General features: G+C 36.0%; 1 protein-coding gene across 1 annotated transcript; it reads left to right on the forward strand.

Annotated features, from left to right (window-relative positions):
* Positions 1–214: 214 nt before the first annotated feature.
* On the forward strand, positions 215–24,729 carry cpsf2 (cleavage and polyadenylation specific factor 2). The gene is made up of 15 exons (XM_079888675.1): positions 215–373; positions 1,112–1,268; positions 2,000–2,159; positions 4,292–4,397; positions 4,534–4,663; positions 5,611–5,726; positions 7,035–7,222; positions 8,473–8,763; positions 10,938–11,038; positions 14,572–14,775; positions 15,582–15,734; positions 17,251–17,476; positions 19,037–19,348; positions 22,127–22,261; positions 24,367–24,729. The coding sequence occupies exons 2-15, from the start codon at positions 1,120–1,122 to the stop codon at positions 24,457–24,459; spliced, it is 2,364 nt and encodes a 787-aa protein (XP_079744801.1). The 5' UTR covers positions 215–373; positions 1,112–1,119; the 3' UTR covers positions 24,460–24,729.
* The last annotated feature ends 2,701 nt before the right edge of the window (positions 24,730–27,430 follow it).

Consider the following 27,430-nt stretch of genomic DNA (forward strand, 5'->3'; position numbering starts at 1 on the left):
GATATATAAACTCGCAATTCTGAGGAAAAAAGTCATACTTGTGAAATAAAAGGTCGCAATTACTTCTTTTTTTAGAGTTTTCTTATCAATAACTTCATTATAGAGATATATTTACCCAAATGTGCTATGTGTATGCTAAAAAATTCGTTCATGGTTAAAATTTACGGGACTTTTGTTGGTTATTTGTAAGCGCCCCTCTAGTGCTGTCAGTGGTAGAGTCCAGTGACGTCGACAGCGGCAGTAATGGCTGCTGGTCTCATCTCATGCCGTCGATCTGATACATTAAAATGAATTTAATATGATATTTCAGCAATTTTCAACAGATATTAGTGACCGAACCTGCTGAAATAAAAAGTGGTATTACAAGATACGGGTATGCAAGCGTTTATGTACATAAATTAAGTCCATTTTTAAAGAGAAGCTCTTCATTTGTTTGGCTGCTGTGTTTTCAGTTAGTTCAGATTAAGTGTAAATGTCAGATTTATCCTAATGTTTTGAAATTGTATTGTTTGTGAAGGCTCATGAATACTCATATTCATTCATTCTTTGAACTTACAGTTTTGTTCATTACATACTGCTCTGTTATTTTACCTGCATATTTATGAGCATATTTAGTAGTAATTATAACACAATTCTAATTTAGTATTTTGTTATAATTGGCTTTATGAATCTGACATTTTTTTATGTTTACAAAGCCTCCTGTGGTCGTACCACGGAACAGTGCTGGTACTAGATACTAAAACAATGGCATTTGGATAAATATGTAGGGTTATGAATTCTTGACATATTCATGTATCATGCCATAGTATTCTAATGTACTGAAATGAATGCCATTGTATTATTGTGGTACATGTACCACAACAATACAGTGGTTTTACTAATATTTAAGTTAGTATTTGGTATTATACCATTTAGTCGTGGTATAATACCAAATTACTTACATATTCAGATACCATGGTATTCCAGTCTGCTTCAGAGAATACCTTGGTTATGTTATTTTTTAATAAAAACGCATTTACGGACTATTCATTGTGGTTTCATTTAAACAGTCTAAGTGTGATAGGTTTATAGTGGTTGTTTACTGATGATCTCTTGTTCATCCATCGGTCAGACGGCAGAATGACGTCCATCATCAAGCTGACGGCTCTCTCTGGGGTCCAGGAGGAGTCGGCCCTGTGTTACCTGTTACAGGTGGATGAGTTTCGCTTCTTACTGGACTGTGGCTGGGATGAAAGTTTCTCCATGGACATCATAGATTCCCTGAAGCGGTATGATAAGATGACAATGAGGCTGTGTTATTTATATATGAAGTTATTAATGTTGTTTATATGTCTATGTGGTGTTTTTAATGTGCTCACTGCAAAAAATGTTTTTCTTACTTAGTATTTTTGTCTTGTTTCCAGTCCAAATATCAAAGAAATTCTTAAATCAAGATGCATTTACTAAAGTAGTAAACTGCCATAAGATATTATGTTTTGTTTTCTGTGGGAAATAAATCAAAATTAAGTGAGTTTTTGCTTAAAACAAGCAAAATTATCTGTCCATGGGCTAAGAAAAATAATCTTGTTTTCTGTTTGAATTAAGATTATTTGTCTTACCCCATGGACAGATAATTTTGCTTGTTTTAAGCAAAAACTCACTTAATTTTGATTAATTCTCCTGGAAAACAAGACATCATTTCTTATCTAATTTTACTTATCTAGTAAATACATCTTGATTTAAGTATTTTTAGATATTTGGACTGGAAAACAGAGAAAAATACTAAGTAAGAAAAGCATTTTTTGCAGTGCTTTAAGACAAACCATGTGCAAATTCATAAGTCGACACCATTGCTGAGTATTTTCTCCTTAAAACTGCAGTGAAAAAAAGACAGTCTCAAATCGCTGGTGTTTCTGACGTCACAAACTACCTTGTAACCAATCAGGTCAACGTGTGATCGTCAACTCGACTATATAAATTCCTGTATGTGATTGTGTATTTGCCGTCCTGTCTCTGTCAGGTATGTCCATCAGGTGGACGCCGTGCTGCTCTCTCACCCGGATCCTCTGCATCTGGGAGCTTTACCGTACGCTGTGGGCAAACTGGGGCTCAACTGCACCATCTACGCCACCATCCCCGTCTACAAGATGGGACAGATGTTCATGTACGATCTCTATCAGGTGAGATGGACGGGGTTCAAATGAAGCGCTGCTTGTAATGTGTCGTATGATTCTGAAATACTTCTTTTTAATTGTCAAATTAATAGTTTACAAAGAAAAAGTTGGCAACATTTATGTAATGAAAGTCACATAAAACTTAATTAATACATAAAACATATGCTTAATATATTCTTAATGAGTTTGAAGCAGATTCTGGTCCAGTGACAGATCATTTTATCCAATGGTGTGATGCTTCATTTTTAAATATTAATGCTTCGAAAACAAAAGAGATGTTCAATGATTTCCGTAAGAAGAGCTCTGTACCTGTGTTGCCTTCTGTCATTAAGGGACATCAGGTAGAAGTTGTTACCCAGTACAAATATTTAGGGACTGTACTTGATGATAAACTACAATTTGAGGCAAACACTGATATCATTAGAGGAAAGGCTCTCCAGCGTATGTATTTTTTAAGGAAACTTCGATCTTTCAACATGGATGTTTCCTTCATGAAAATGTTTTATACTTGTTTTATCGAAGCTGTTTTAAGTTTTTCTATTATTTGTTGGTATGGTAATCTTAATGTCAAGAATAGGAGGAAGTTGACAAGCATAGTTATAATGTGCGGTAAGATAGTGGGGATCGAATTAAGGACTATTACACACATTTATGAGCATAGGACGACTAGGAAGGGCTAGTTAGTCCTTTCCGATGTCACTCATCCATTGTGTATTGATCTTCAACTACTTCCTTCAGGACAGAGATTTAAACTCCCCTTGTGTAAATCAAATAGATAAAGAAATTCATTTATACCTGCTGCAATTAGGTTTTTAAATGATTTATTGTAATTTGTGTGTTGTGTTGTTATATGTGTTGTTATATGTGTATGTGTATACTGCAGTCTACACAAAGAATTGCCCTTGAGGACAATAAAGTTTAATCAATCAATCAATCAATCAAATGCATTGAAGTCCCCGTGAACCGGAAGTTGCAAACGACTTTTCTCCAGTGTTGTGACGTATTTCCCAGTGAAAAGGAATATTGAACAGAGGGCAGGGTTTTACTCTAGCGCTCCTCCTCTCCATCTCTCGCTCATAGCAGACTAACGGTTTGAGGAGAGTGGTTAAGCGTTTTCAAACCAAGCCGTCAAACCTACGTCATCAGAAAAAGACGCCATTCCAGACCGGAAGTAACTTTTCAGATTTTGATTAAAGATTACCATGGTAAAAAAATTTTTTTTAATATATTTACTTGCATGGATTAATTGTTCACCACAAGACTAGTAATATGCGCTAACAAAGTAAATAGGGTCAATTTTGATTTCATGGGGACTTTAATAACTAACACAAACATCAAATCATTTTCATAATCATAATAAAAATCACAGTTTTGTTTTAAAAATCATCATTTTAAAAATAATCCATCGTTTTTAGAATAAATAATAATTTAACGAATATTTTATGGCAGGCTATTTGAGATATTTAAATATGAAGCTTAAAATGATTTTATGTTTGTGTTGGGTTTGTTTTGAATAAGTTAATTTTCGTTTAATTTAAGAATTGTTTACAGAGACCGAGTTTAAATGAGTGACAATTCACATTTCACCCTTAAATTAATTTTCGGACTAGTACAATATATATTTTTATGACAGTTAAACACATTTCCCCCCAAAACCAACTATTACTGTAATGCATCCAGATGTTTAACTTTTGAGGGTTTTTGCTTTAATACCATTAAAAAAACTGTATAACAAATATTATATATAGTTTGAATTATTTTCGCATTACAGCAATGCGAAAGTTTTTTTTATTATTATTTAGCAAAATATGCATAATTATCATGAAAATAAAGTCACAATGCATTATGTTTTTTTTTAGTTTCACCGTTATTGTTGTTGATTAGTTGTTGCCCAGTAAATGATTTAAATGGGGCAGATGGGAGCAAATAACTTTTTTTTTTTTTTTAGTTGTAGTATACAGTAATGACCGCTCTGTTAAAAAATATTTGAACAGTTAGTTGAATCCCCATAAAAAAAAATTTGTTTTGTACAACACTTCTTGCTATTCAGTTTGTTTGCGCAAATTAAATATCAGAACGAGTCAGAGAAACATTCTGATGCCGAAACATTAATTATCTGTCATCTTGTTTGATCTCAGTCTCGACACAACACTGAAGATTTCTCTCTGTTCACACTGGATGATGTCGATTCAGCTTTTGACAAAATCCAGCAGCTGAAATACTCTCAGATCGTCAACCTGAAAGGTGAGTGGATGTACCTTCTTTTTTTCAATGACAAGAAAACATGTCCCCAGAAATGATGAAGCTTTAATCCTCAATAACTGTGATAATGTGTCCTTTTTGGTATCTTGAAAGTTGATCATAATGTATTAACGAACAGGAAAAGGTCACGGTCTGTCCATCACCCCACTTCCTGCGGGTCACATGATTGGTGGCACTATCTGGAAAATAGTGAAAGACGGCGAAGAGGAGATCATCTATGCTGTGGATTTCAACCACAAGAGGGAGATGTAAGTATGAAAGAAATCACCTGAACATAAATTGAATGTAGCATCAGAAATTTTTATTTTATTAAAGGGATAGTTCTCCCAAAAAATGAAAAATGTCATCATTTACTCGCCCTCATGTCGTCCCAAACCCATAAGACTTCATTCATCTTCGGAACACAAATTATGATATTTGTAAAGAAATCTGAGAGATTTCTGTCCTCCCATTGAAAGTCTATTCACACACAAGCGTTTTAATCTAAGTCTTGTGAAGAGACATGATTGCTTTATATGATGAACAGATTAATTTAGGCTTTTTATTCACATATAAACATTCATCAGCGAACATACACAGAGCTCAGCCGTACTTGGTTGGCTTGATTGCTTCTATTGCTCTCCTCATTTGTAAGTCGCTTTGGATAAAAGCCTCTGCTAAATGATTAAATGTGAATTAGCTACATATTTTAAAGTCCCCCTGTGGTGAAAATCAAGTTTTAATGTATTTTATATGTCTATGTGGTGTTTTTAATATGCTTTAAGACGAACATGTGTAAATTCATAAGTCGACAGCATTGCTGAGTATATTCTCCTTAAAACTGCAGTGAACCAAAGACAGTCTCAAAAACACGCTTTGAAATCGCTGGTGTTTCTGACGTCACAAACGACCTTGTAACCAATCAGATCAACGTGTGATCGTCAACCAGTGGATCTCTGAGCTGAGTGAGTGAGTGGAGGCGGGGCTCATTTGCATATTCATAGAACCACGCATACTAAATGAGGCAAGGGTGTCGAGTTACATTAAAGCTATTTTAAGGCATGACATTTAAATGTCATTTTGGTAATCAGATAAGAATTTTAAGGAATAATACTATTGACTACAGGGGGACTTTAAATATCTGAGGCATTCTGATCTAGGTGTAGAGTAAACCAGAATGCCAAAATGTAAACCATGATGTTTGCTGTCCTCTCAGTCATCTGAACGGTTGCTTGCTGGAGAACGTCAGCAGACCGTCTCTCCTCATCACAGACTCCTTCAACGCCTCGTATGTACAGCCTCGCAGGAAACAGCGTGACGAGCAGCTGCTCAGTAAGTAAAACAAACCCAGTAGTTCGCCTGAAAATGATGATGATGATGATGATGATTTGGCATCGAATTATGGAGAACTTCTCAAACCCACTGCTACAGTGAAGCAGAATTCCTAATGCTGTTCACAGGGTTCGTACAAGGTGCTTAAGGGATACTTCACCGATTAGCATTAAGCTTTGTATCAGTAGAAACCCGGTAGTATTTTCGACTGGTCGTGCTTCCCTCCCTCATGTCCCCCTGAGACGAGAGATTTCTGTATTGTGTGTCTGGAAAAAAACCTCAGATGATGCAAAAATCGTCATTTATCGTCATCAGAGGCTCTTCTGTCCAGAGGCGAGAGACTCCAGCCAGTAGGAGGAGCTCGTCCCGCATGTCTTCAACCCGCCCATAGGGGGATCTCACCATAAAACACCGTCTTTTCAGTTTTGAGTCGACTAGTAGCCTAGCTGTGTCATTTCTTCCGATACTGCCCTCTGTAACCGGTAGGCGTGGCTTGGGCCTCGTAGAGCAGCGAACCAAGTGCATTCTGGGAGTTGTTGTCTTTCATCCACATGAGCCAAAAATACATTTTCTGGCTTTTCTCAGTCTAGAAGGCACCAACTTCTAAAATAATTTCACATTTCTACTACATAAATGACCCAATTTAAATACACATTCATCTTTTCAGCTGTGAAATATCCCTTTAAAGTGCATGAAGTACATGAATTCGATTTTTTTTTTAAAGAATTTGTCCTGGAAAACCCTTGAAAACAGCCATGTTTATGAATAAGTACATGAAAAGTGCTTGAATTATTAAAAGACAATATATACATGTATACATATGAAATTAGTGTTTTGTTTTGTTGTCCGAAAAAACACAAGGACAATCTTTTCACGCAAAATTAACGCTGCAGACCGTCTGATATAGAGATTGAGCCATTTCACATGGCTGTTAGCGTGTTATTGCTCATATATTTCTAAGTATATGATACAACTTTCATTCTTCAAGTCAATAATATATTCATGGGAAAAGAAATCTGTTTGAATGAGGAAAGTGATATCTTTGTCATAGTATCCTTTCAATGGTTAAGGATATTTCATGACGGGCTTGAATAGGATTTTGAAATCCTATTTAAATTGCATTTCTGGAATACCTTTTTTAGAACTTGAAAGATAATAAAGATATTGTGATATATAAGTGAGATCTTTGATTCTATTCCTTGAAAACCAAAAACAGAAGTGCTTAAAGTCCTTGAATTTCATTTTACAGTATCTGTACGAACACTGTGTTCATTTGGACAAAGTGTGACGTTTTACATTCTCTTCCAGCCAATGTCATGGAGACTCTGCGTGGTGACGGGAACGTGCTGATCTCAGTGGATACAGCGGGACGAGTGCTGGAGCTGGCTCAACTCCTGGATCAGATCTGGAGGACCAAAGACGCAGGGTTGGGCGTCTACTCGCTCGCCCTGCTCAACAACGTCAGCTACAACGTGGTGGAGTTCTCAAAGTCCCAGGTCTCGCTGTCACAGTCAAATCCTACGCAGGGGTGTGCGATTTGTGTTGTCTACGATAATATCGCAATTGTTGTTTTAAATGAGTGAGCTGGCATTATAGAGTGTTGCTCGCTTTGCAAAAACCAAACAAAAACGTTTGCATTGCATGATGTTATCTTTAGATATACAGGGCTTTTTTCCCCGCCCTTGACCTTTGTCTTATATTTATATCAAATGATATTAAGCAATATCACACAAGCAAGAGTGCTGTTTTTTTCCAGAATATCAGCACGATTGTGAATATCGGCACATATTGATTTTATAAAATAGTTTAATAAACAGTGAGTTAACATTTTGAGTTAAAACAATATGGTCTGTTTTTACTTTTTGTCAATGAAAATTTCCTAATGAAACCAGAGAAGAACTTCTTTTGCATCCCTGAGCAACACACAGCGGCGCTTTCTTACTGAATGAATAGGCGTTTTAAACTAATCAGTTTAATGAATGATTCAATGGTTGAATTAATTTGCTGTATGAATGAAATGTAAGTTTTTGCTTTATTTTGTCAATGAAAATTTCCAAGCTGAACTTTATTTATTTTGCAACACATAGCGGTGCTTCATTACTGAATGAATCAGCGTTTTGAATGAATCAGTTTAATGAATGATTCAATGACCGAATGTGTCTTTAATTGAACAAATCCTGCCTTATTAATCTAGTTGAATTTATTGATTAAATGCAATAATTTGACATAAAAGATGATGCATACATTATAAGATTATAAAAGATTATAGATTAGTAAGATTATAAAAAAAATGCCGGTAACCCTTTATAATAAGATTTCATCAGTTAACTACTTTAGTTAACATGAACTAGTATGAATTTTATTAATCTTAGTTAGTTAATTTCAACATTTACCAATGCATTATTTAAAAAAAAGGTAACATTAGTTAATGCACTGTGGACTAACATGAACAAACAATGAACAGCTGGATTTTTATTAACTAGCATTAACAAAGATTAATAAATACTGTAACAAATGCTCATTGTTAGTTCATGGTAGTTAATACATTAACTAATGTTAACAAATGAGACCTTATCCACAGAATATGAAGTATTGAAAAGCTTAAAAACCAGCCAAAAGCACAAAACATTAAGTATCAGTATCAACAAAATCCCAGTCATCCCAATATCACACACCCCTAATCCTTCAAAATGGAAATTTTCTCTATGTCATATCTCAGATATAACGTTGCCATGTTCTCTCACAGGTTGAGTGGATGAGCGATAAACTGATGCGATGCTTCGAGGACAAGCGGAACAACCCTTTCCAGTTCCGGCACCTCTCGCTGTGTCACAGCCTGGCCGATCTGTCCCGCGTGCCCAGCCCGAAGGTGGTTCTGTGCAGTCAGCCCGATCTGGAGTCGGGTTTCTCACGGGAGCTCTTCATACAGTGGTGCCAGGACGCCAAGAACTCGGTCATCCTCACCTACAGGACCACACCAGGAACACTGGCCCGCTACCTCATAGATAACCCGGGGGAGAAGAGGATGGACCTGGAGGTGAGGCTCCTAGATTATTAGATCAGCCCTTCTCTGGCTAAGAACCGACTAGTTCAGAATATTATTGTCAAAAGTACAGACTTCGGTACCAAATCGGTACTGAAATTTTAAAAATGTGACAATACCAGCATTTCCCTCCAGCATTTTGAGGTGGGCATTTTGAAATGCTGGGATCGTCACTTTTTTTTAATTTCAGCACCGATTTGGTACCGAAGTCGGTACTTTTGACAACACTAGTTCAGACTACACAATATTTTTGTCTGTTACGATAGTCACTGTGTCAGATTATGCGTTTTTTGACTCCTAAATTCTTGTGTCGTGGAAAAGAATCATGTCACGTTGCTTCCCAGCCAATCATCACTTGCTGTCTTTATCGACGTGCGTGATGTCATCGAAGGCAGAACTAGTGACTTGCTGCGTCTGAAATCGAATACTTGCTTGCTATATAGTATGCGGAAAACAGTACGCCAAAAGAGTAGTATAATCCGAATATACTACTTTTTGGTGACTGGTAAAAGACAGTGGGCGTCAGGACGCAAGAATCGATCGTTTATCTCATATCTCTCATACACTCTATGAGATAAAACGTTCGATTCTTGCCTGACGCCCTTTGTCATTTACGAATCACCATGCTAAAATCGGTCTAATATAATGTAGTCTGAACTCTGCATTAGACATGCAAATGGAAAAATTAATCAGTCAGTGTGAATGCACAAACCACAGTTCATTGTTTTAAAAAAACAGAATGTCTGCTTGTACAGAAAATGTATAAATTAGCTATGAATGTGACTTTGTGATCAGAATTATCCAAAAGTAAAAAAGTATTATTTCAGACATACCTTTAAAAAAGAAGTTTAATTTAACTTGGTTTTAAATTTAACTTTAGAAGTGCCACAACACTTTTGTTTAGGGTCCAATTCTCATATACATGCTATTATTAGCACGTATATTACTTGGATATTGGCTCTTTATTAGTACTTATAAAGCACATATTAATGCCTTATTCTGCATGACCATATTCTACATCTCTTAATCCTACTTAATACCTAAACTGAACAACTACCTAACTAACTATTAATAAGCAGGAATTTTATTGAGGCAATATTATATATACATATTTCTCTTGCATTTTTTCTTGTGGCTCAGTGATACACCTGAATGAATGGCTCATTAGGTATGCGGGCCCCATTGTCTCCTCAGGTGTGAACCACTAAATATGCATGATGGTGTTGGATCGTTGACGCCCACTCGCATATAGCCTTTCCAAACAGAAAGTGTTTTGCCAAATTTAAATCAATGTATTGTGTTATGAGAATGATTAGGCAGGATGATTTTCACATCATTTTGAAGAAAAAACTCTAGGCGACGACATACATTAGTCAGAAGTCATATTGACACATATTTAGTATGTGTTTTGTGGCCTTATTTCAGAAACTTTAGTTTTTAGTTTTTTCAGTAACCATGCATAAACATTGTTCTCTCAAAAATACAAACATGTACATTCATGTTGCTCACATATTATGGTAGCCCTGTTTGTGCTAAATAGAGTGTAATTACACCTTTGCCATTAATATGTTTATAAGCAACTGAAAAAAGCACAAATGTAAGAGCATGTCAGAACATCTCAAGGACCCCAAAAACACCTCAGACCCCAGAGGGTTAATAGTGAGAATTGGACCCTAAACTAAAGTGTGACAAAAAACACTTTACAATAAGGTCTTATTTGTTAACATTACTCTGTTTAATATTTACATCATGTCAACTTCACAGGATGTGATATGGCAAAACTAAAGTACATTGATGACATATCTAATAATTATTCATGAGATTGCGTGGCCTTATCCTATGAGAAGACACTGACTTTTGCTAATAGACACTGAATTATTCATGAGACCTTATTGTAAAGTGTTACCAAAGACTATAACAACTTGATTTGAATCTGTTTTGCTTGAACGTAAAGAGTTTGCATATGTCTCTCAGACAAATCTCTGAATATCAACGATTAGATCCCACAAATGTTTGGCAGATCTTATGATTAGTAATTCTTCTGTAGTGCTTTTGATTGATATGTTTCAGATGATCAGTGGATATTTGCTCTAACTATGGGACTGTGCAGTGCCTGATATGTTTGACTTGTTATTTTGAAGCTTTTTTCTTTTCTTTAACTAAACCAGATAAGAAAACGTTGCCGACTGGAAGGGCGAGAACTAGAGGAATACTTGGAGAAAGAGAAAATGAAGAAAGAAGCTGCCAAAAAACTGGAGCAGGCGAAAGAGTGAGTGGGAATGAGTTTGAGACTAAAATACTGTCAGAATGGAAAAACTGCTTTGATTCACCCTGAATGCACTGCTTATCAAACCAAGTCTTTCTTTCAGCATTATTTATCAAGTGTAGGGTGGGTAATTCTCTGCAAACGTTCAAAGGATAGATCCTCGCTGAAAAAAAAATCTAGCTATAAATATTTCATGAATCATTCACGCTAGAGCTGCACGATTGGGTCAAAAAGTTATGTTAAACATTCAACATCCTCGCTGCCGCTGCTTAAAAAGGAATAAACTCACTTTGAAACAGCAGCTCTCATGTTGATCAGGGTGAGCAAAACATGCTCTTTTCTCTCTAAATTAATTCATATTTTACCCACGCACTGTTGCAAATGCCTTTACACATTTATGCTCCTTAAAAGAACAAATTTTGACCCAAAATAAGTGAACTGAATGAAAAATAACCCAGTTCTCTTTTATATTGTCCTCTATTGTTTAAAGGTTTGGGGTCGGTAAGGTCGATTTGTAAAGGTTTTTGAAAGAAGTCTCTTCTGCTCACCATGCCTGCATTTATTTGCTCAAAAATACAGTAAAAACAGTAATATTGAGTAGTATTATTTACAATTTAAAATGACTAGTTTTCTATGTGAATATATAGTAAAATGTAATTTATTCCTGTGATCAAAGCTGCATTTTCAGCATCATTACTCCAGTCTTCAGTGTCACATGATCTTTCAGAAATCATTCTGATTTGATGCTCAAGAAACATTTATGATTATTATCAATGTTGAAAACAGTTGTGCTGTTTCATATTTTTGTGGAAACTGATACATTTTGTTTTTCAAGATTCTTTGATGAATAGAAAGTTCAAAAGAACAGCGTTTATTTTAAATAGAAATATTTTGTAACATTATAAATGTCTACTTTCAGTTATAATCAATTTAATGCATCCTTGCAGAACAATACATTTAAAAAAAACGTACTGACCTCAAACTGATGAATGTTAGTGTACATTGACCTTTTTTATTATTTACATTATTATTTTGGAATAAAGTCACCTTATTTTAAAATACAATCGTGAATTGTTACATATGTAATATATTCATATTAATAAAATATCACAGTACACAATATTTTCTATTATATAAACAACAATTTATTAATATCTACAACTATTATTGTTTTATTTCATTAATAATATTATTATTATTCATATGGCTGTTACAGTTTTATTATACTGTTGTAATATAAAGTTGAAATGTCCTAATAATGTCATGCAATATGCAGAGGTGGACAAAGTACACAACTTCCTTACTTGAATGAAAGTACAGATACTACTGGTGAAATATTACTCCGTTACAAGTAAAAGTTGTAAAGATCGATTTTTACTTAAGTAAAAGTACAGAAGTACTTGTTTTTAAAAGTACTTAAGTATCAAAAGTAAATTTCAATGCATTGTTTTATTGTTGCATTGTTGTGTAATACTCACAGTACCTTATGCCTCTGAATCTATGTCTGCCTACCCTCATATCAATATCAAATTTATTTCTAGAACACAGTTCCAGTAGTGGGATTGAATATGAGATTGAATGAGTGCACTCAATAACGTCCACAATGGTTTAGGACACCCAAAAATGGCTGTTCCCTCAAATAGTGCCCTATTTAAAGTTGTTTGGCTTTAAGTATGCATATGTTAGCCTTACTGTTTTCTATAAGCTAGTGTGCACCAAAACAATGACAAAATTCGCATTTAGAAGACCAAACCCAACTTTGAAAATGAAAATCAGGTTGATGTCAGAATCCAACGCCAGATTGACATTAATATCCAACGGTGGACAGACGTTGTATTGTATCAATCAGACTTTCATTTCCAGCCAAAATACAACCCCTGCAAAAATGCAACCCCTGCGAGTCCCTGCAACCAAAATCATCCCCTGACTGACGTTACTACTTTCTACTCAAGGACCTTGACACTAATGTAGTGGAGTAAAAAGTACGATATTTGTCTTTCAAATGTAGTGAAGTTAAAGTAAAAAGTTTCCAGAAAAAATAAAGTACAGATACTCAAAAAGTGTACTTAAGTACAGTACTCAAGTAAATGTACTTTGTTATTGTCCACCTCTGGCAATATGCTATACTTTGTCTAAAACTAGTAATTATGCAGTCAGTTATGATGACGCCACATTAATTACGAGACTATACGGAATAATTCTGCGTTTAAAAATCACGCAACTATTTAAAGGGACTGTAAGTAGGAATTTCTCCCATCTAGTGGTGAAATTATATTTTGCATTCAAACGAATAATGCTCTCCAGCGCCTCACTTTTTCAAATGCGCGTTGCATCTACGGTAGCCGTTATGTACCAAAAAGCTATGACAGGATGTCTTATAATAGCACTTTGAGTTTTTCTTCGGGTGAACAGGTTTGTTATTTAAAACAAACTGAAACTTGAAACAACGAAAAAAGAATGTTACAGTATGAATTACTGACTGTGAAAAACATTAAATAAGGTAGTAATAAAGCCTTCTTTACTCGTTATATTTTTTGAAGTACTTGCATTGTTAGATATCATCATCATCAGAGCCTTCTCTAATGTTACTTTACTCAATAGCTGCTATTCATCAAAGAGCCTGTTTAACTTTTACTATAAATGTTCTTCTGTCTATATAATAAAGTATACAACCAAGCAATGAAAAAAAAAGCTTGTAATTAAGACCGTAACATTGACTTACCTGTCGAGAAGAAAGCAGGCAACTTCAGGGTCTCTTTTGAAAGCTTTCTCCTGCATTAGCTATCCCGACATTAACCCTTGTTTTTGTAATCTCCGGTCACGTTTCCTTTTACGGTCTAGTTTGGACTTTTTCGACGACGAGGACTCCTTATCCTGTGACTCATATGTATGTATGAATGAACGGTGTATAAATAACCGTGCAGTGCAGCCTTTTAAACTTGCCGGGGCAGTGACAAGCGCCTCTCTCTGCTCTGCTCCTCCGCTTCGGCTGGCTTCAGTCACGTGACGCTGGTTCTGAACGAAACGCGTTGTGGAAACGCGTTGGCCTAGTACTTTTTGTCCCTCTCTGCTATTATAGTTTTTCAAGATGGCGGAACTACACGGAAGCCTCCGTGGACTTACCCGTCCCATGTATATAAAGATAATAAATTCTTCGTTTACGAGGATTAGTCTGATCATTGGCATAGGTATTTGTACATCATTGAGGGCATATTTATTAATAAAAAATATTGATTTTAGATAATAAAATACCTAAAAAGTTACACACAGTCCCTTTAAATTAACTACTGAATTTAAAAAGGTAGTCAAAAACCTAAAATATACAGTTTCCTTTATACATTCAGTTTGATTTAACCGAACCGTGCTGAGAAAAGCACAGTTCATGAGCATGTTACATGTCGTTTCTTCACTTTTACGTCTTGTTGATGGTAATCTCAGCCATTTGTGGTTTAATAATCCCATTCAGCCATATCACAAGTTCAATCATCTGGCTTTACGTTTGAGGTTCAGTAACAGCATTCTGTGTTCCTGGTCAGGGTGGACTTGGACTCGAGCGACGAGAGCGATATGGAGGACGATCTGGAGCAGCCGGTGGTGGTGAAGACCAAACATCACGACCTGATGATGAAGGGCGAGGGCGGGAGGAAGGGCAGCTTCTTCAAACAGGCTAAGAAGTCCTACCCCATGTTCCCAACACACGAGGAGCGAATCAAGTGGGATGAGTATGGAGAAATCATCAGGTGAACGAGACGTGTAGCTTGAATGCAATGCACATTGCCAAATCCATAAATGGAAATTAATTTGAGTTCTTCCTCTTACAGTAAATGGTATCAGATGGTAATACCATGGTATTTATGCAGTATTCATGGGTTTGTGCTAATAGTTACTAGGGCTGCACGATATTGAAGAAAAATGTGATATGCCATAACTCATTAAATAATGCGATATTCGATACGATAATGCTTAAAGTGTGTAAAATAAACTTGAAAATATATTTAAAATGATATAACCTACATACGTGTTTCACATTCTTTTTGTGGCTAGAAAACATCCCTACAGCTTCTGGAAGTGAACATCAGTGTTTTACTGAAGCATAAGAAGTGTTATTTTAACATCAGTGTAAACCTCAGGGTTTAGGGCATTAGGTTTATTAACAACACAAACTGAATAATCAAATGTAAAAGTAAAACACTGCTTAGTTTTCACTGTATGAATTAAATATATACTGATTCTTATTAAAGATACAAAAGTTATTCAGTCAAGAGGAGTGAGTGATTTTCTCTTTGTTTTTTGTTCATGAGTTATTGCAAGCCATTGCGATGTGCATATTGTGATATATACATTTGTGATATTTTGATAATTTCGATATATTGTGCAGCCCTAATATTTACTCTATACGCTAATAAAAAGCAGTATATTTTATGAATCCCTGACAATATGTATAATTTTTTTCTCTTCAAAAATGCTTTAATTTATGTTTATTGTGTAATGTTCATGTGTCAGTTCTGTATTTACTGATGAGTGACCTTTGACCCCTGACCCTCAGGCCAGAGGAGTTTCTGGTTCCCGAACTCCAGGCTACTGAAGAGGAGAAGAGCAAACTGGAGTCTGGACTGATTAACGGAGACGAGCCCATGGAGCAAGACCTGTCCGACGTCCCCACCAAATGCACCAGTACTACACAAACACTGGAGATCAGGTGAGGACTTTACCGTGACATCAAGACCCTCGTAAAATGACTGTTATTACTGATTATGACGGATGAGTGAAAAAAATTCTTTCATGCTTGAATAAGTATTAGCAAATTAGTTGTTAGGTTAGATTGTATTAAAACCTCTGCAGTGTTCAGGATGTGTCATTCTTGATTGTGGCCTGCAGGGGTCGCTCCACCTCCGGCATGTTAGATTGTCACAAATCAGTGTTTGGTAAAAATGTCACGCTTTTGCTGAGATGTAAAATCATAGAGGTATCCTACAGTCAGTGAAGGAATACCTATGTTTCCCACACACACTCATATACCCAAATGTCACTGTTTGCCATTACGCTGCTGTCAGTTTTAACAGAATAATTGCTCTGAGTCCTTAATAACACGCCTAATAACCCTCCATCCATCTCTAATGAGTTGATCTTCCGTGGCTTGTGTGTTTATTTGCAGCTGAACTGGTTCATAATGTGAGTTCAGACTCCATAATCAGCTGAGAAAATATTTAAAGCATTTGAGATTTGAGTTTGAGATTATTAATTCATCAATTTCAAAGCTTAGTTATTTAAAGAAAATTAAAAATCATTATCTCACAGACTCAAGCACATGTGACTCTCTTGGTTTTCTCACTAAATGAGGACATGAACACACAAAGTTTGAGAGTCATTTTAGCAGCATTTCACCATTTCATTTGATAAAAACCATGGTCAAATCATATACAGAAACTCAAAGGAGTTCTCGACAACCCGTCAAAATAAGAGTTCAGTTTAACTTGAAATTGTGACACAAATTTTGCCTATTACTATTGTACAGAGGAATGTAATTCTTAAAATAATAATAATTATAATGCAAATAATTTAAATGTTATTTTTAAAGGCATTATCACACTATTTTCTTCCATGTTTTAATTTTAACAGTAAATCTCTGTTGTGCAACACTTTGTTTGTGAAAAAATAAAAGGAATTGTTACATTTTAATTTGGCTACATTTTAGAATTAAATTGTTCATGTTTTATGCCTTTTTTTCATTATCACTGTTTTTTATACATTTTTATTAAATCATAAATCCAGAAAAATTAAAACAGACAACACAGAAGTTCTGTAACAAAAAACCATTTAGTATATGGACATATTATTGTAAAATCTCTCTCTCTCTCTCTCTCTCTCTCTCTCTCTCTCTCTCTCTCTCTCTCTCTCTCTCTCTCTCTATTAAAGTTGTTAAAGAGTTGTTAAAGTTTTAAGAATTAAATTTATTAGACATGCTTTTAGATTATTACAATTGAATTAAACCATCAAATCATATGCATAACTGCATCTTTGAGTTTAAAAAAGAGAATATATTTATTTATTCTATAGCTTAATCTTACTGTAGTTAGTCAAATTCATCTTTTTTTTTTTAAATGTGTTGTGATTATAATTTTTTTTAATGAATATTGTATTGCTTGGTCATACTCATGGTAGAATGACCCAGATATGCAGCATTGAGACTCATTCATTCATCTGTTGTGTCTCAGAGCTCGAGTCTCGTACATCGATTATGAGGGCCGTTCTGACGGGGACTCCATTAAGAAGATCATAAACCAGATGAAACCCAGACAGCTAATCATCGTTCACGGCCCGCCTGAGGCCAGCCAGGACCTGGCCGAGTCCTGCAAGGCCTTCAGCGGGAAAGAAATCAAAGTTTACATGCCCAAACTGCAGGAGACGGTGGACGCCACCAGCGAGACCCACATTTACCAGGTAATACTTCTCTCTGTATGTTTTTAAGCTTAAAAATATGTATTTTTTATATATATATATATATATATATATATATATATATAAATTGGACAACAAAACGGGCCTTAAAGTCACACTTGTGGTGTTCCCAGTCCAAAATGACCGGCCTACAAAAGAAATGGCTTATAAATATCTTGTTACGCTATATTTTGTCAACTTTTGTGTGTGTGAGTAATAATGCACAGGTCCGAGGCCTTTATCTTTAAAAGGGACAATGGACATGATGAACATGCTCCTGAACACTTAATGTTTCTCTTATTTTCAGTCTCCCCCATTCGTTTTCAATGGATGGTCATTTTTGACCAGTATAAGCTCAGATCAATGAGGCCTACGATCAGTCAGTTTCTAAAATACATACAAAATCTGTGCTAATTGAAAGATAACAAGATGACTAAGAGATTGAATCCAATATTTGGTGTTAATATAGTATAACGAGAGATTTGTAAACGATTTTTTTGTAGGCCGGTCATTTTTAAACGGAAACAACACAAGTGTAACAAGGTGGGGGGCAAAAATCACAAAAAGTCTATGTTTAAATTCTTAGTTTAAAATTTTAGTCCAATGCGATAACGTTAACTTGCATTTTCGGGAAAAAGAAGATCCTCTCCAGGTCAAAAGGACCCGAACATAACCTGAAGGTTAAATGTTAAGTGTTAAATATCAGTCTTCTTTATTTAGTGGAAAACATAATGAAAACATGTTTGGATTTATTTTAAACCACTTTTCACATTGTATTTTATTCCTATTATTATTGTTTTACGCAACCATTTCTAAGCACCTTTCTAATTCTTTTTTTTTTTTTTTTTACCAATTTTAAAATGGTGTACCAAATTTTACTTTAAAAAAATATAAATATTCAATTTACTCTCAATTAATATGAGGTTATTTAAAATTAGATATCTGAAAGAAAATATATTTTGGGAATGTCTTGCAGTGTGACATGCTAAACTACATTTTACTGCTCAATATAAAAAATATGAAGATCTATTCAGCAAATGTTCTGGGAGCTTTGAGTTGTGAATGTTTCAAAAGAGAAAAATCATTTCATTATATAATTCACTTTAGATATGTGACCCTGGACCATAAAACCAGTCACAAGGGTACATTTTTTGAAATTGAGATTTATACATCATCTGAAAGCTGAATAAATAAGCTTTCTGGAACAAATCTGGAATCTGAGGATGCAAAAAAAAATCGAAACATTGAGAAAATCGCCTTTAAAGTTGTTCTTTTATGTTCGTGCTTTTGCTGCATCCACTCACAAAAATATAGTTTTTATAAATTTACAAAAATATCTTCATGGAACATGATCTTTACTTAATATCCTAATGATTTTTGGCATAAAAGAAAAATAGATAATTTTGAGCCATACAATGTATTGTTGGCTATTGCCACAAATATACCCGTGCGACATGTGACTGGTTTTGTGGTCCAGGGTCACATATAATTTAAATTTTAACCACAAAGTGTCCAGTCTTCTGAAATATTGTCAGACTGATGCCGCTTTAAATGTCGCTGTAGGTCAGACTGAAGGACTCTCTGGTCAGCTCACTGCAGTTCTGTAAAGCCAAAGACACCGAGCTGGCCTGGATCGACGGCGTTCTGGACATGCGGGTGGAAAAAGTGGACACGGGTGTCATCGCGGAGATGGGAGACGCGAAAGAGGAAACGGAGGATGGAGAAGCAGCCATGGACATCACAACGGACCTCTCGACTGAGCCCAGCGTCACTGCTAACCAGCGGGCCATGAAGACTCTGTTTGGAGAAGATGACAGGGAAATCTCAGAGGAGAGCGACGTCATTCCCACGCTGGAGCCGCTGCCTGTTCATGAGGTGAGAGAGAGATGAAATACTACACTAAGGAGACATTTAGCTTGGAGATCATGTGATTTACAGTTTGTTTGTCAGAGAAAATGAGAGAAAATAGGGGAAAATAAATGAGGTGGAACTAGGACTGCACAATTTAGGGGAATAAAAATCCCCCAAATATGTTTATATTTTTTCTTTGATAAAAATTGTGATTGCGATTTAATACTGAAATTAAGAAAATTCCAGGTTTGCTTAACTTGTTTTAGGGCTGCACAATTTGGCAAATAATAATTATTATTACTAAACAAATGTAAAAATTACTGAATAAAAACAAGAAATTTTGCTATTGTAATATTTCACTGTAGAATAAAAAAAAGTATTTCAGAAAAGTAGTATAATATTAATTTTATTTTACATTACAGCGGTACAATTACAATATAAAAAGATATATTAATATTGTAGTATTTCACTGTAAAATAAAAAACGATGCAATTTAATATTGAATTTATTGTGATTTACAAACTTTTGTGATTTTTATAAATCAATATCACTATAAAATAATAAAATAATTATATTAATGAATTAATATTAAATTATAATTAATAATAATAATTATTATTATAATTATTATTATTACTAAACAAAAATGTAAAAATTTTAAAATCAAAACGGAAAAATAAATATTACTATTGTAGTATTTCACTGTAAAATAAAAAGAAATCTTGATAAAAAATTATGATTGCGATTTCAAAAGGAATTTAAGAAAATTCCAAGGTTTGCTGTGCTTGTTTGTGGGGCTGTGCAATTTGGCAAATATTTGCTTTCAATTCAGCAATAGCCTAATCTGCCGAGCATCGTCTTTTAAACAATTTCTTACATTACAACCATTTAAGTTTGGATGGTGCACTTTCACGTCTATTCTTAAAAATGGGGGTGACAGTTAAAGGGTTAACTAAACTAAAGGGTTAACTCACGCATAAGAACACAGTGCTGCGCTTCACTCTGAAACACTACACATAAATGTATTCAATTAAATTGTAACCTTTGCAATTTGATACTAGCTCTGCCATATTGCAATTTCGGTTTATGTTGAGTAGTCGTGCAGCCCTAAGTGGAACATAGAGAGTGAGTTACAATATAAACTGGGATAAACTGAGCTCATGATGAAGGTTAAGATAAAACTGTATACACTACAATTCATTAGGCATCAGGGAAAAGAGTTTAAAATAGATCTGCTGACTGAAGAAGCAGGATGAAACATCTCATCAAACACTCCACAGGCTCTGAGATGAACAGATAAGGTGTTATATTTCATGGCTCTCTGAAATGCTTGATTCTGATTGGTCAAGTGCGACATTCCAAGGTCAGTTATTGGCCAATGATGATGCTCATCCGGGTATTCAAGGCCGGCTCTGCTTTCATGTCTCTTGTATCACATTGCGGATAGACGTGCTCTCACTCGTTTAATTTAAAGGGGTGGTATAATGGCCTTTTCACAAGATGTAAAATAAGTCTCTGATGTCCCCAGAGTGTGTGTGTGGTCAAAATAAAAATAAAAAGTTTTAGCTCAAAATACCCCACAGATATTTTTATATAGCATGTTAAAGTTGTCACTTTTGAGGGTGAGCAAAAATGCACCATTTTTGTGTGTCCCTTTAAATGCAAATGAGCTGCTGCTCCCGGCACAGAGGGTGGAGCTTCAAGAGCTTGTCTCCTTTTACCTCACACAGACATGCACTGGACATTTCTAAAACTTTTAGCCTTTTATGTTCAAACCGGAGTCAGACAATGATGGAGAGACTCAAGAGGAAGTGACAACATGTAGAAGCAACAGGACATTTCTGAATGGTTAGTTGATGAATTTATGAAGCTTAGGTGTAGTTATCTTCGAGTCATTGATTAGCATTATTCTGTCATGATAATCTATAAATCGTGTTCAGGGGGCGGGGTTTATGTAAATTTTAGGGTTGGTGATGTCACTAACCCGGGAGGAATGTGGTGTAGTCTCTACCAGCCGTTTGTTGTAGTCCTTAAAAAGCGATTTCTTTTAAAGCAAATATCTCCCTTTGCTTTGAACTTTGAGCGTTGTAACTTTGCAGATGTTGTTTATGCTCAAACAGCAACATTACACACTAACTAAAGTTAGAAAAGTCAAATCATAATCAACCACCCCTTTAAAAGCGTCCGGTGCCATCTTGCACCTCTGTTATTGACTGTACTTGCTGTAAAATATAACTGGACACGGACAGTATTAGTATGGCTACGGTAATATTTTTGAAGTGTTCATCTTTGTTTGTATGCTGTAATAGATTATAAAATAATAAAGTTAAAACAGTTTCTTCTTAGATCATCGTTTCACGTCCCTGTCATTATTTAGAGTATGAGGTGAAAAGCTGTTATATGAACAAGCAAGTGTTATGACTGTACATTATCCCTTAAAAGCCTGTTGTTCATTCTTCTAGGCTCAAAGCGGCTTGCTAGTAACTGTTTAATGAGCATTTCAACTCAAATCAATATTTTCTGTCTAAAAATTTACTTAGCTTTCCTGTAGCTCAATGCCATGGTCATGGGTTCGATTCCCAGGGAAAGCAAGAACTGATAAGAATGTAAATGTGTACGTTGAAATGCAATGTAAGTCGATTTGGATAAAAGCGTTGGCCAAATGCATAAATGTAAATGTTATGTGACAATTAGCAGGATAATGTCCATCCAGACGGTTTTGCGATAACAACCAGCTGGATGTTCATTATCCCTTACTTATCGAGTACGCATGGGGAGTAACATAACACGTGTTCTTCACAGGTCCCAGGTCATCAGTCTGTGTTCATCAACGAACCTCGACTGTCGGACTTCAAGCAGGTTCTGCTGCGCGAAGGGATCCAGGCGGAGTTTGTGGGAGGAGTTCTGGTGTGTAATAACATGGTCGCTGTCAGGAGGGTGAGTGGAATCCGACTACACCTCACAATATGCAAATCATCTGTAATGAGAATTTGATTAATGGAAAGCACATTATGAGGCGTATAATCATGATGTGTTCTTGGGCGTAATTTCCTTGCAAAAAGCCAAATCTGGGTCCGGGAATTCTGGGACGTCACCTTTAAGATGCATCTGTGCAATGAACTGCACATTTTTAATTGAAAAAGGTAAAATTATAAAACTGGTATCTATTAAGGATGTGCACAGCGACTAATTTCATTAGGGAAATTTTGCAACCAACTAGCCTAACCACGCCCCCCGGAGACAGTCTGTAAATGCTTTCCATTTCCATGGACTTAATCTGAGAACTTTGCGTTTTATGCGCACAGACGACTACGTTGTCAAAATGAACGACTCAAAAATGCTGTATTCTGCTTCCAGGCCAGTAGTTGGCGATGTCACTTTATAAAGAAACACCACGCGCCTACAGACTGAACATGTAATACGCACGCGCATGATGTCACGGTTTCACAAATTCGTGTTTTTGCAGTTTGTACGGAGACGATAACGGTATCATTTTCAAAAGTTTAATACCCGTTTTGAAAAATTCGACACTCGTTTTCAGGCCCCCAAAACGTTATGTACATGAATGACCGAAATGCATAAAAAGTTTTACATTTTTAGTTGAAATTGGTGTTGTGTGAACACCCCTTCAGACGAGTCATTTCACTGAGAAATGAGGATTACTGAGAAAACAGAGAAACACACGGAGAGCATCAGCTTTAGTTTCTGCTCTGACAGCCGCAAGACCAGCCGAACGCTGTGAGTGTGTGTTAGAAATCAGGAATGGTGTGAGAACATACGTTTTTCATCTTCAAACCAAACTTGAGTGTTTAGCCGACAAAGTTTAAATCCCGTCTGGATAGAGCTCTTCCCATAATGTTCACGCATCAAGTCAGTAAGAGGAGAGGAGACGGTCTTTTGTGGCTGTTCGAACACATTCGACCTCATGAGTGTTTACACTACGAAAGCAATCAAATGCGTTTTCCTCTGGAAGTGGTCGAAAGTGGACAAGCTCAAAACATTTTAGACCCCGTTTACACCTGTATTTAGCGTCGTCCACTTGTAATCCGATCGACCAAAACGGGTGTGTTCACACCTGGCATGTTTGGCTTGACTAAAACGAACCCTGGTGCGATTTCTCTGTTAGTGCGGTTCATTTGAATAAGTGTGAACGCTGCCATCTGAACCCTGGTGCGCCAAACAAGTGGAGCGAAACGAAAACTAAATGTTATTGTTTTTTTTGTCCGAAGCGAACCAAACTACAAGTGTGAACACACCCTAATACCAGGTGCAAACGGCCTAAAGCAACCGGAGCTTCTAACAGCAGCTGCAGTAATATGTGACCCTGGACCACAAAACCAGTCACATGTCGCACGGGTATATTTGTGGTAATAGCCAACAATACATTGTATGGGTCGAAATTATCAAAATTATATTATTTTGCCAAAAATCATTAGGATATTAAGTAAAGATCATGTTCCATGAAGATATTTTGTAAATTTCCTACTGTAAATATATAAAACATTTATTTTTGTGAGTGAATGCAGCACAATCATGAACATAAATGAACAACTTTAAAGGAGATTTTCTCAATGTTTAGATTTTTTGGCACCCTCAGATTCCAGATTTTCAAATAGTTGTATTTCGGCCAAATATTGTCCTATCCTAATAAACCATACATCAATGGAAAGCTTATTTATTTATGATTTATAAATCTCAATTTCAAAATTGTGACCCATGTGACTGGTTTTGTGGTCCAGGGCCACATATGAGTGCACCGTGAATATAATCTGTGAGTAATATGAGTCTTTGGAACGGTATATCAGGAAACTACCACAAAAAGTGACCACTTAGCTTCCTTTTTGTGTAAAATCATCTTGAGACTCCAGCGTTTAGCTGTTTTTGTATGCAGGAACACATCCTGAACACCTCACTGCGTGCTGTTCAACTCTGACCCCGTTGACTTCTCTCTCTCTCTCTCTCTCTCTCTCTCTCTCTCTCTCTCTCTCTCTCTCTCTCTCTCTCTGTCTCTCTCTCTCTCTCTCTCTCTCTCTCTTTCTCAGACGGAAGCGGGCCGCATCTGTCTGGAAGGCTGCCATTGTGATGACTACTACAGGATTCGTGAGCTGTTGTATCAGCAGTACGCTGTAGTTTAGCTCTTCAGTGCTGAACGGCTCTCAATCGTACGCTTCATTTCCTTTTGTAGCGTTTGACTTGTGTATATTTTATAATTGTTTCCCTGCACGTTTAAATGGCAGATGCTCTCTCTCTCGAAGTGACCCAAAATGAGAGCATCTGTCTGGACTGTAGAAGAATCGTCGCTACTATACTTTTGTTCAGAACTGCTGGATGCAAAGAAACGTTTAAGCATTTTTTTACTAAACCCTTATTTTGTTCACTGATAAACTTCGTTTTTCGTAATGAAATGTTGTCAGTGTGAGTTTGTGTGTTTGCCTTTATTCATTTGGATGCTTTTATCTAAAGCCACTTGTGCTTGTTCAGAATGGCATACTATCATATGCAGTATGTATGCTGTGCAAACTATGCTAATTTTCTGTTTGCGTGGAATAGCGACTACATTTGCCAAAATGTGCAGTATGCAGTTGAACATAGTGGGTACTACAGGTGAAACTCAAAATTAGTTCATTAATCAAGTTAATTTATGTCAGTAATTCAACTTAAAATGTGAAACTAATATATTATACAGACTCATTACATGCAAAGTGAGATATTTCAAGCCTTTATTTGTTATAATTTTGAAGATTATGGCTTACAGCTTATGCGAACCCTAAATTCAAAATCTCAGAAATTTTGAAAATGTTCATAAGCTGTAAGCCATAATCATCAAAATTATAACAAATATAGGTTTGAAATATCTCACTTTGCATGTAATGAGTCTATATAATATATGTAGTTTCACCTTATAAGTTGAATTACTGAAATACATGAACTTTTGCACGGTATTCAGATTTTTCCAGTTTCACCTGTACAGTATATCCCACAATGCAATGCTCTCCCTTCCATTTCCAATTTGACGAATGAACTAGAAGTAACACCAGCCATTATATTTGTAACTTTTTTTTACTCATTTTTTAATGTAAAGTAAGGAAAGTTTTGCTTTGATCAAAACTGCAAGAAAACCTTAATGCTACTTACTGAATTAAAGTAATTTTGAAACTACTTTCTCTCCATTATTCAGTGGAAAGAAATGAATACTGCTAGTATTTCATTCTGAAGATTGTTTGAGCTCTACATTTCATCCATGTGTGGATGAATATATATCATATAGGAATCGATTCCTTGACCTCGCCATGTCCAGCGCTGGGTTAAGTTCTTTCTAACACGCTACACAAAAATGACACTGATATACTTTGCGTCCTCATATTAACTGCATTGTTGTCCTTCATATCGTCTTTCAGCTCATGACTAATCCACATCATGCCCTCTTTCCTTGACCTGAATAACAGGGTCAAAGCTTCCTGCGGTGTCATAAATCATGTGGTAAAGTCAAGTTTTTTTTCATCTGAGAAATCTGGCTAAGATGAAATAATGTCTGACGTATAAGAGCGTTGAAATTGCAATCCATGCTCTTATATCATCAACACTTGATTATTGTAATTCTTTATATAAGGGTATTAGTCAAGCATCTATTCTACGGTGTTAGCGGCCGTAAGTTAATAAGTAATGATCGTTGCGACGGAAGTGAATCAATCAAAGCTAGCTTTATTCTAGAGCTGCTGGAAAGCCAAAACAATCTCTGTTAGTGTAATTTCCTATTATCACTGTAAAGCTGCTTTGAAACAATCTATATTGTTAAAAGCGCTATATAAATGAAGGTGATTTGACTACGGCTGCAAAAGGTTCAAAATGCTGCAGAGAGATTATTAACGAATATTAAAAAACGTGAACACATCACTCATCACACATCACTCTCTTTACATTGGCTCCCTGTACAATATAGGATTGATTTTAAACTTCTTTTATTGGTGTATAAATCTCTTCATGGCTTTGCACCAACTTATTTATCAGATTTGTTAATGGCGTATCAGACTGGAAGAACTTTGAGATCGTCAACTCAAAATTTGCTGAAAATTCCAAGGACCAAGTTAATCCAGAAAGGGACTTTGGAATAGCTTACCATTACATGTTAGGGACGCTGACTCTGTACATATCTTTAAAGAACAACTTAAGACACATTTGTTTGCCATGGCCTATTCATCCTTTTGATGATCATTTTTAATCTATTACTATTGTACTATTTTGTCTATCTTACTGAGATGATGTAAAGAACATTGGTCAACATGTGTTGTTTTAATAGTGCTATACAAATAAAAGTGACATTGACATAAATATTTCCAGCACGGCTGATCCTGAGTCAGCTGTTTGAGCACAAAATCTGCAACACAGCAAACATTATGGCCTAGATACAGTGAGGAAAATAAGTATTTGAACACCCTGCTATTTTGCAAGTTCTCCCACTTGGAAATCATGGAGGGGTCTGAAATTGTCATCGTAGGTGCATGTCCACTGTGAGAGACATAATCTAAAAAAAAAAAAATCCAGAAATCACAATATATGATTTTTTAACTATTTATTTGTATGATACAGCTGCAAATAAGTATTTGAACACCTGTCTATCAGCTAGAATTCTGACCCTCAAAGACCTGTTAGTCTGCCTTTAAAATGTCCACCTCCACTCCATTTATTATCCTAAATTAGATGCACCTGTTTGAGGTCGTTAGCTGCATAAAGACACCTGTCCACCCCATACAATCAGTAAGAATCCAACTACTAACATGGCCAAGACCAAAGAGCTGTCCAAAGACACTAGAGACAAAATTGTACACCTCCACAAGGCTGGAAAGGGCTACGGGGAAATTGCCAAGCAGCTTGGTGAAAAAAGGTCCACTGTTGGAGCAATCATTAGAAAATGGAAGAAGCTAAACATGACTGTCAATCTCCCTCGGACTGGGGCTCCATGCAAGATCTCACCTCGTGGGGTCTCAATGATCCTAAGAAAGGTGAGAAATCAGCCCAGAACTACACGGGAGGAGCTGGTCAATGACCTGAAAAGAGCTGGGACCACCGTTTCCAAGGTTACTGTTGGTAATACACTAAGACGTCATG

The sequence above is a fragment of the Squalius cephalus genome, assembly GCF_949319135.1.
Source record: "Squalius cephalus genome assembly, chromosome: 12".
NCBI classification, from domain to species: Eukaryota; Metazoa; Chordata; class Actinopteri; order Cypriniformes; family Leuciscidae; genus Squalius; species Squalius cephalus.

What these genes read in the sequence shown, in the direction of transcription:
- cpsf2 (XM_079888675.1), top strand. Translation starts at nt 1,120, where the DNA reads ATGACGTCCATCATCAAGCTGACGGCTCTCTCTGGGGTCCAGGAGGAG. An exon ending in TTCAACCACAAGAGGGAGAT is followed by an intron (nt 4,664 to 5,610) that starts GTAAGTATGAAA and finishes CTGTCCTCTCAG; the next exon opens with TCATCTGAACGGTTGCTTGC. An exon ending in TGGAGTTCTCAAAGTCCCAG is followed by an intron (nt 7,223 to 8,472) that starts GTCTCGCTGTCA and finishes GTTCTCTCACAG; the next exon opens with GTTGAGTGGATGAGCGATAA.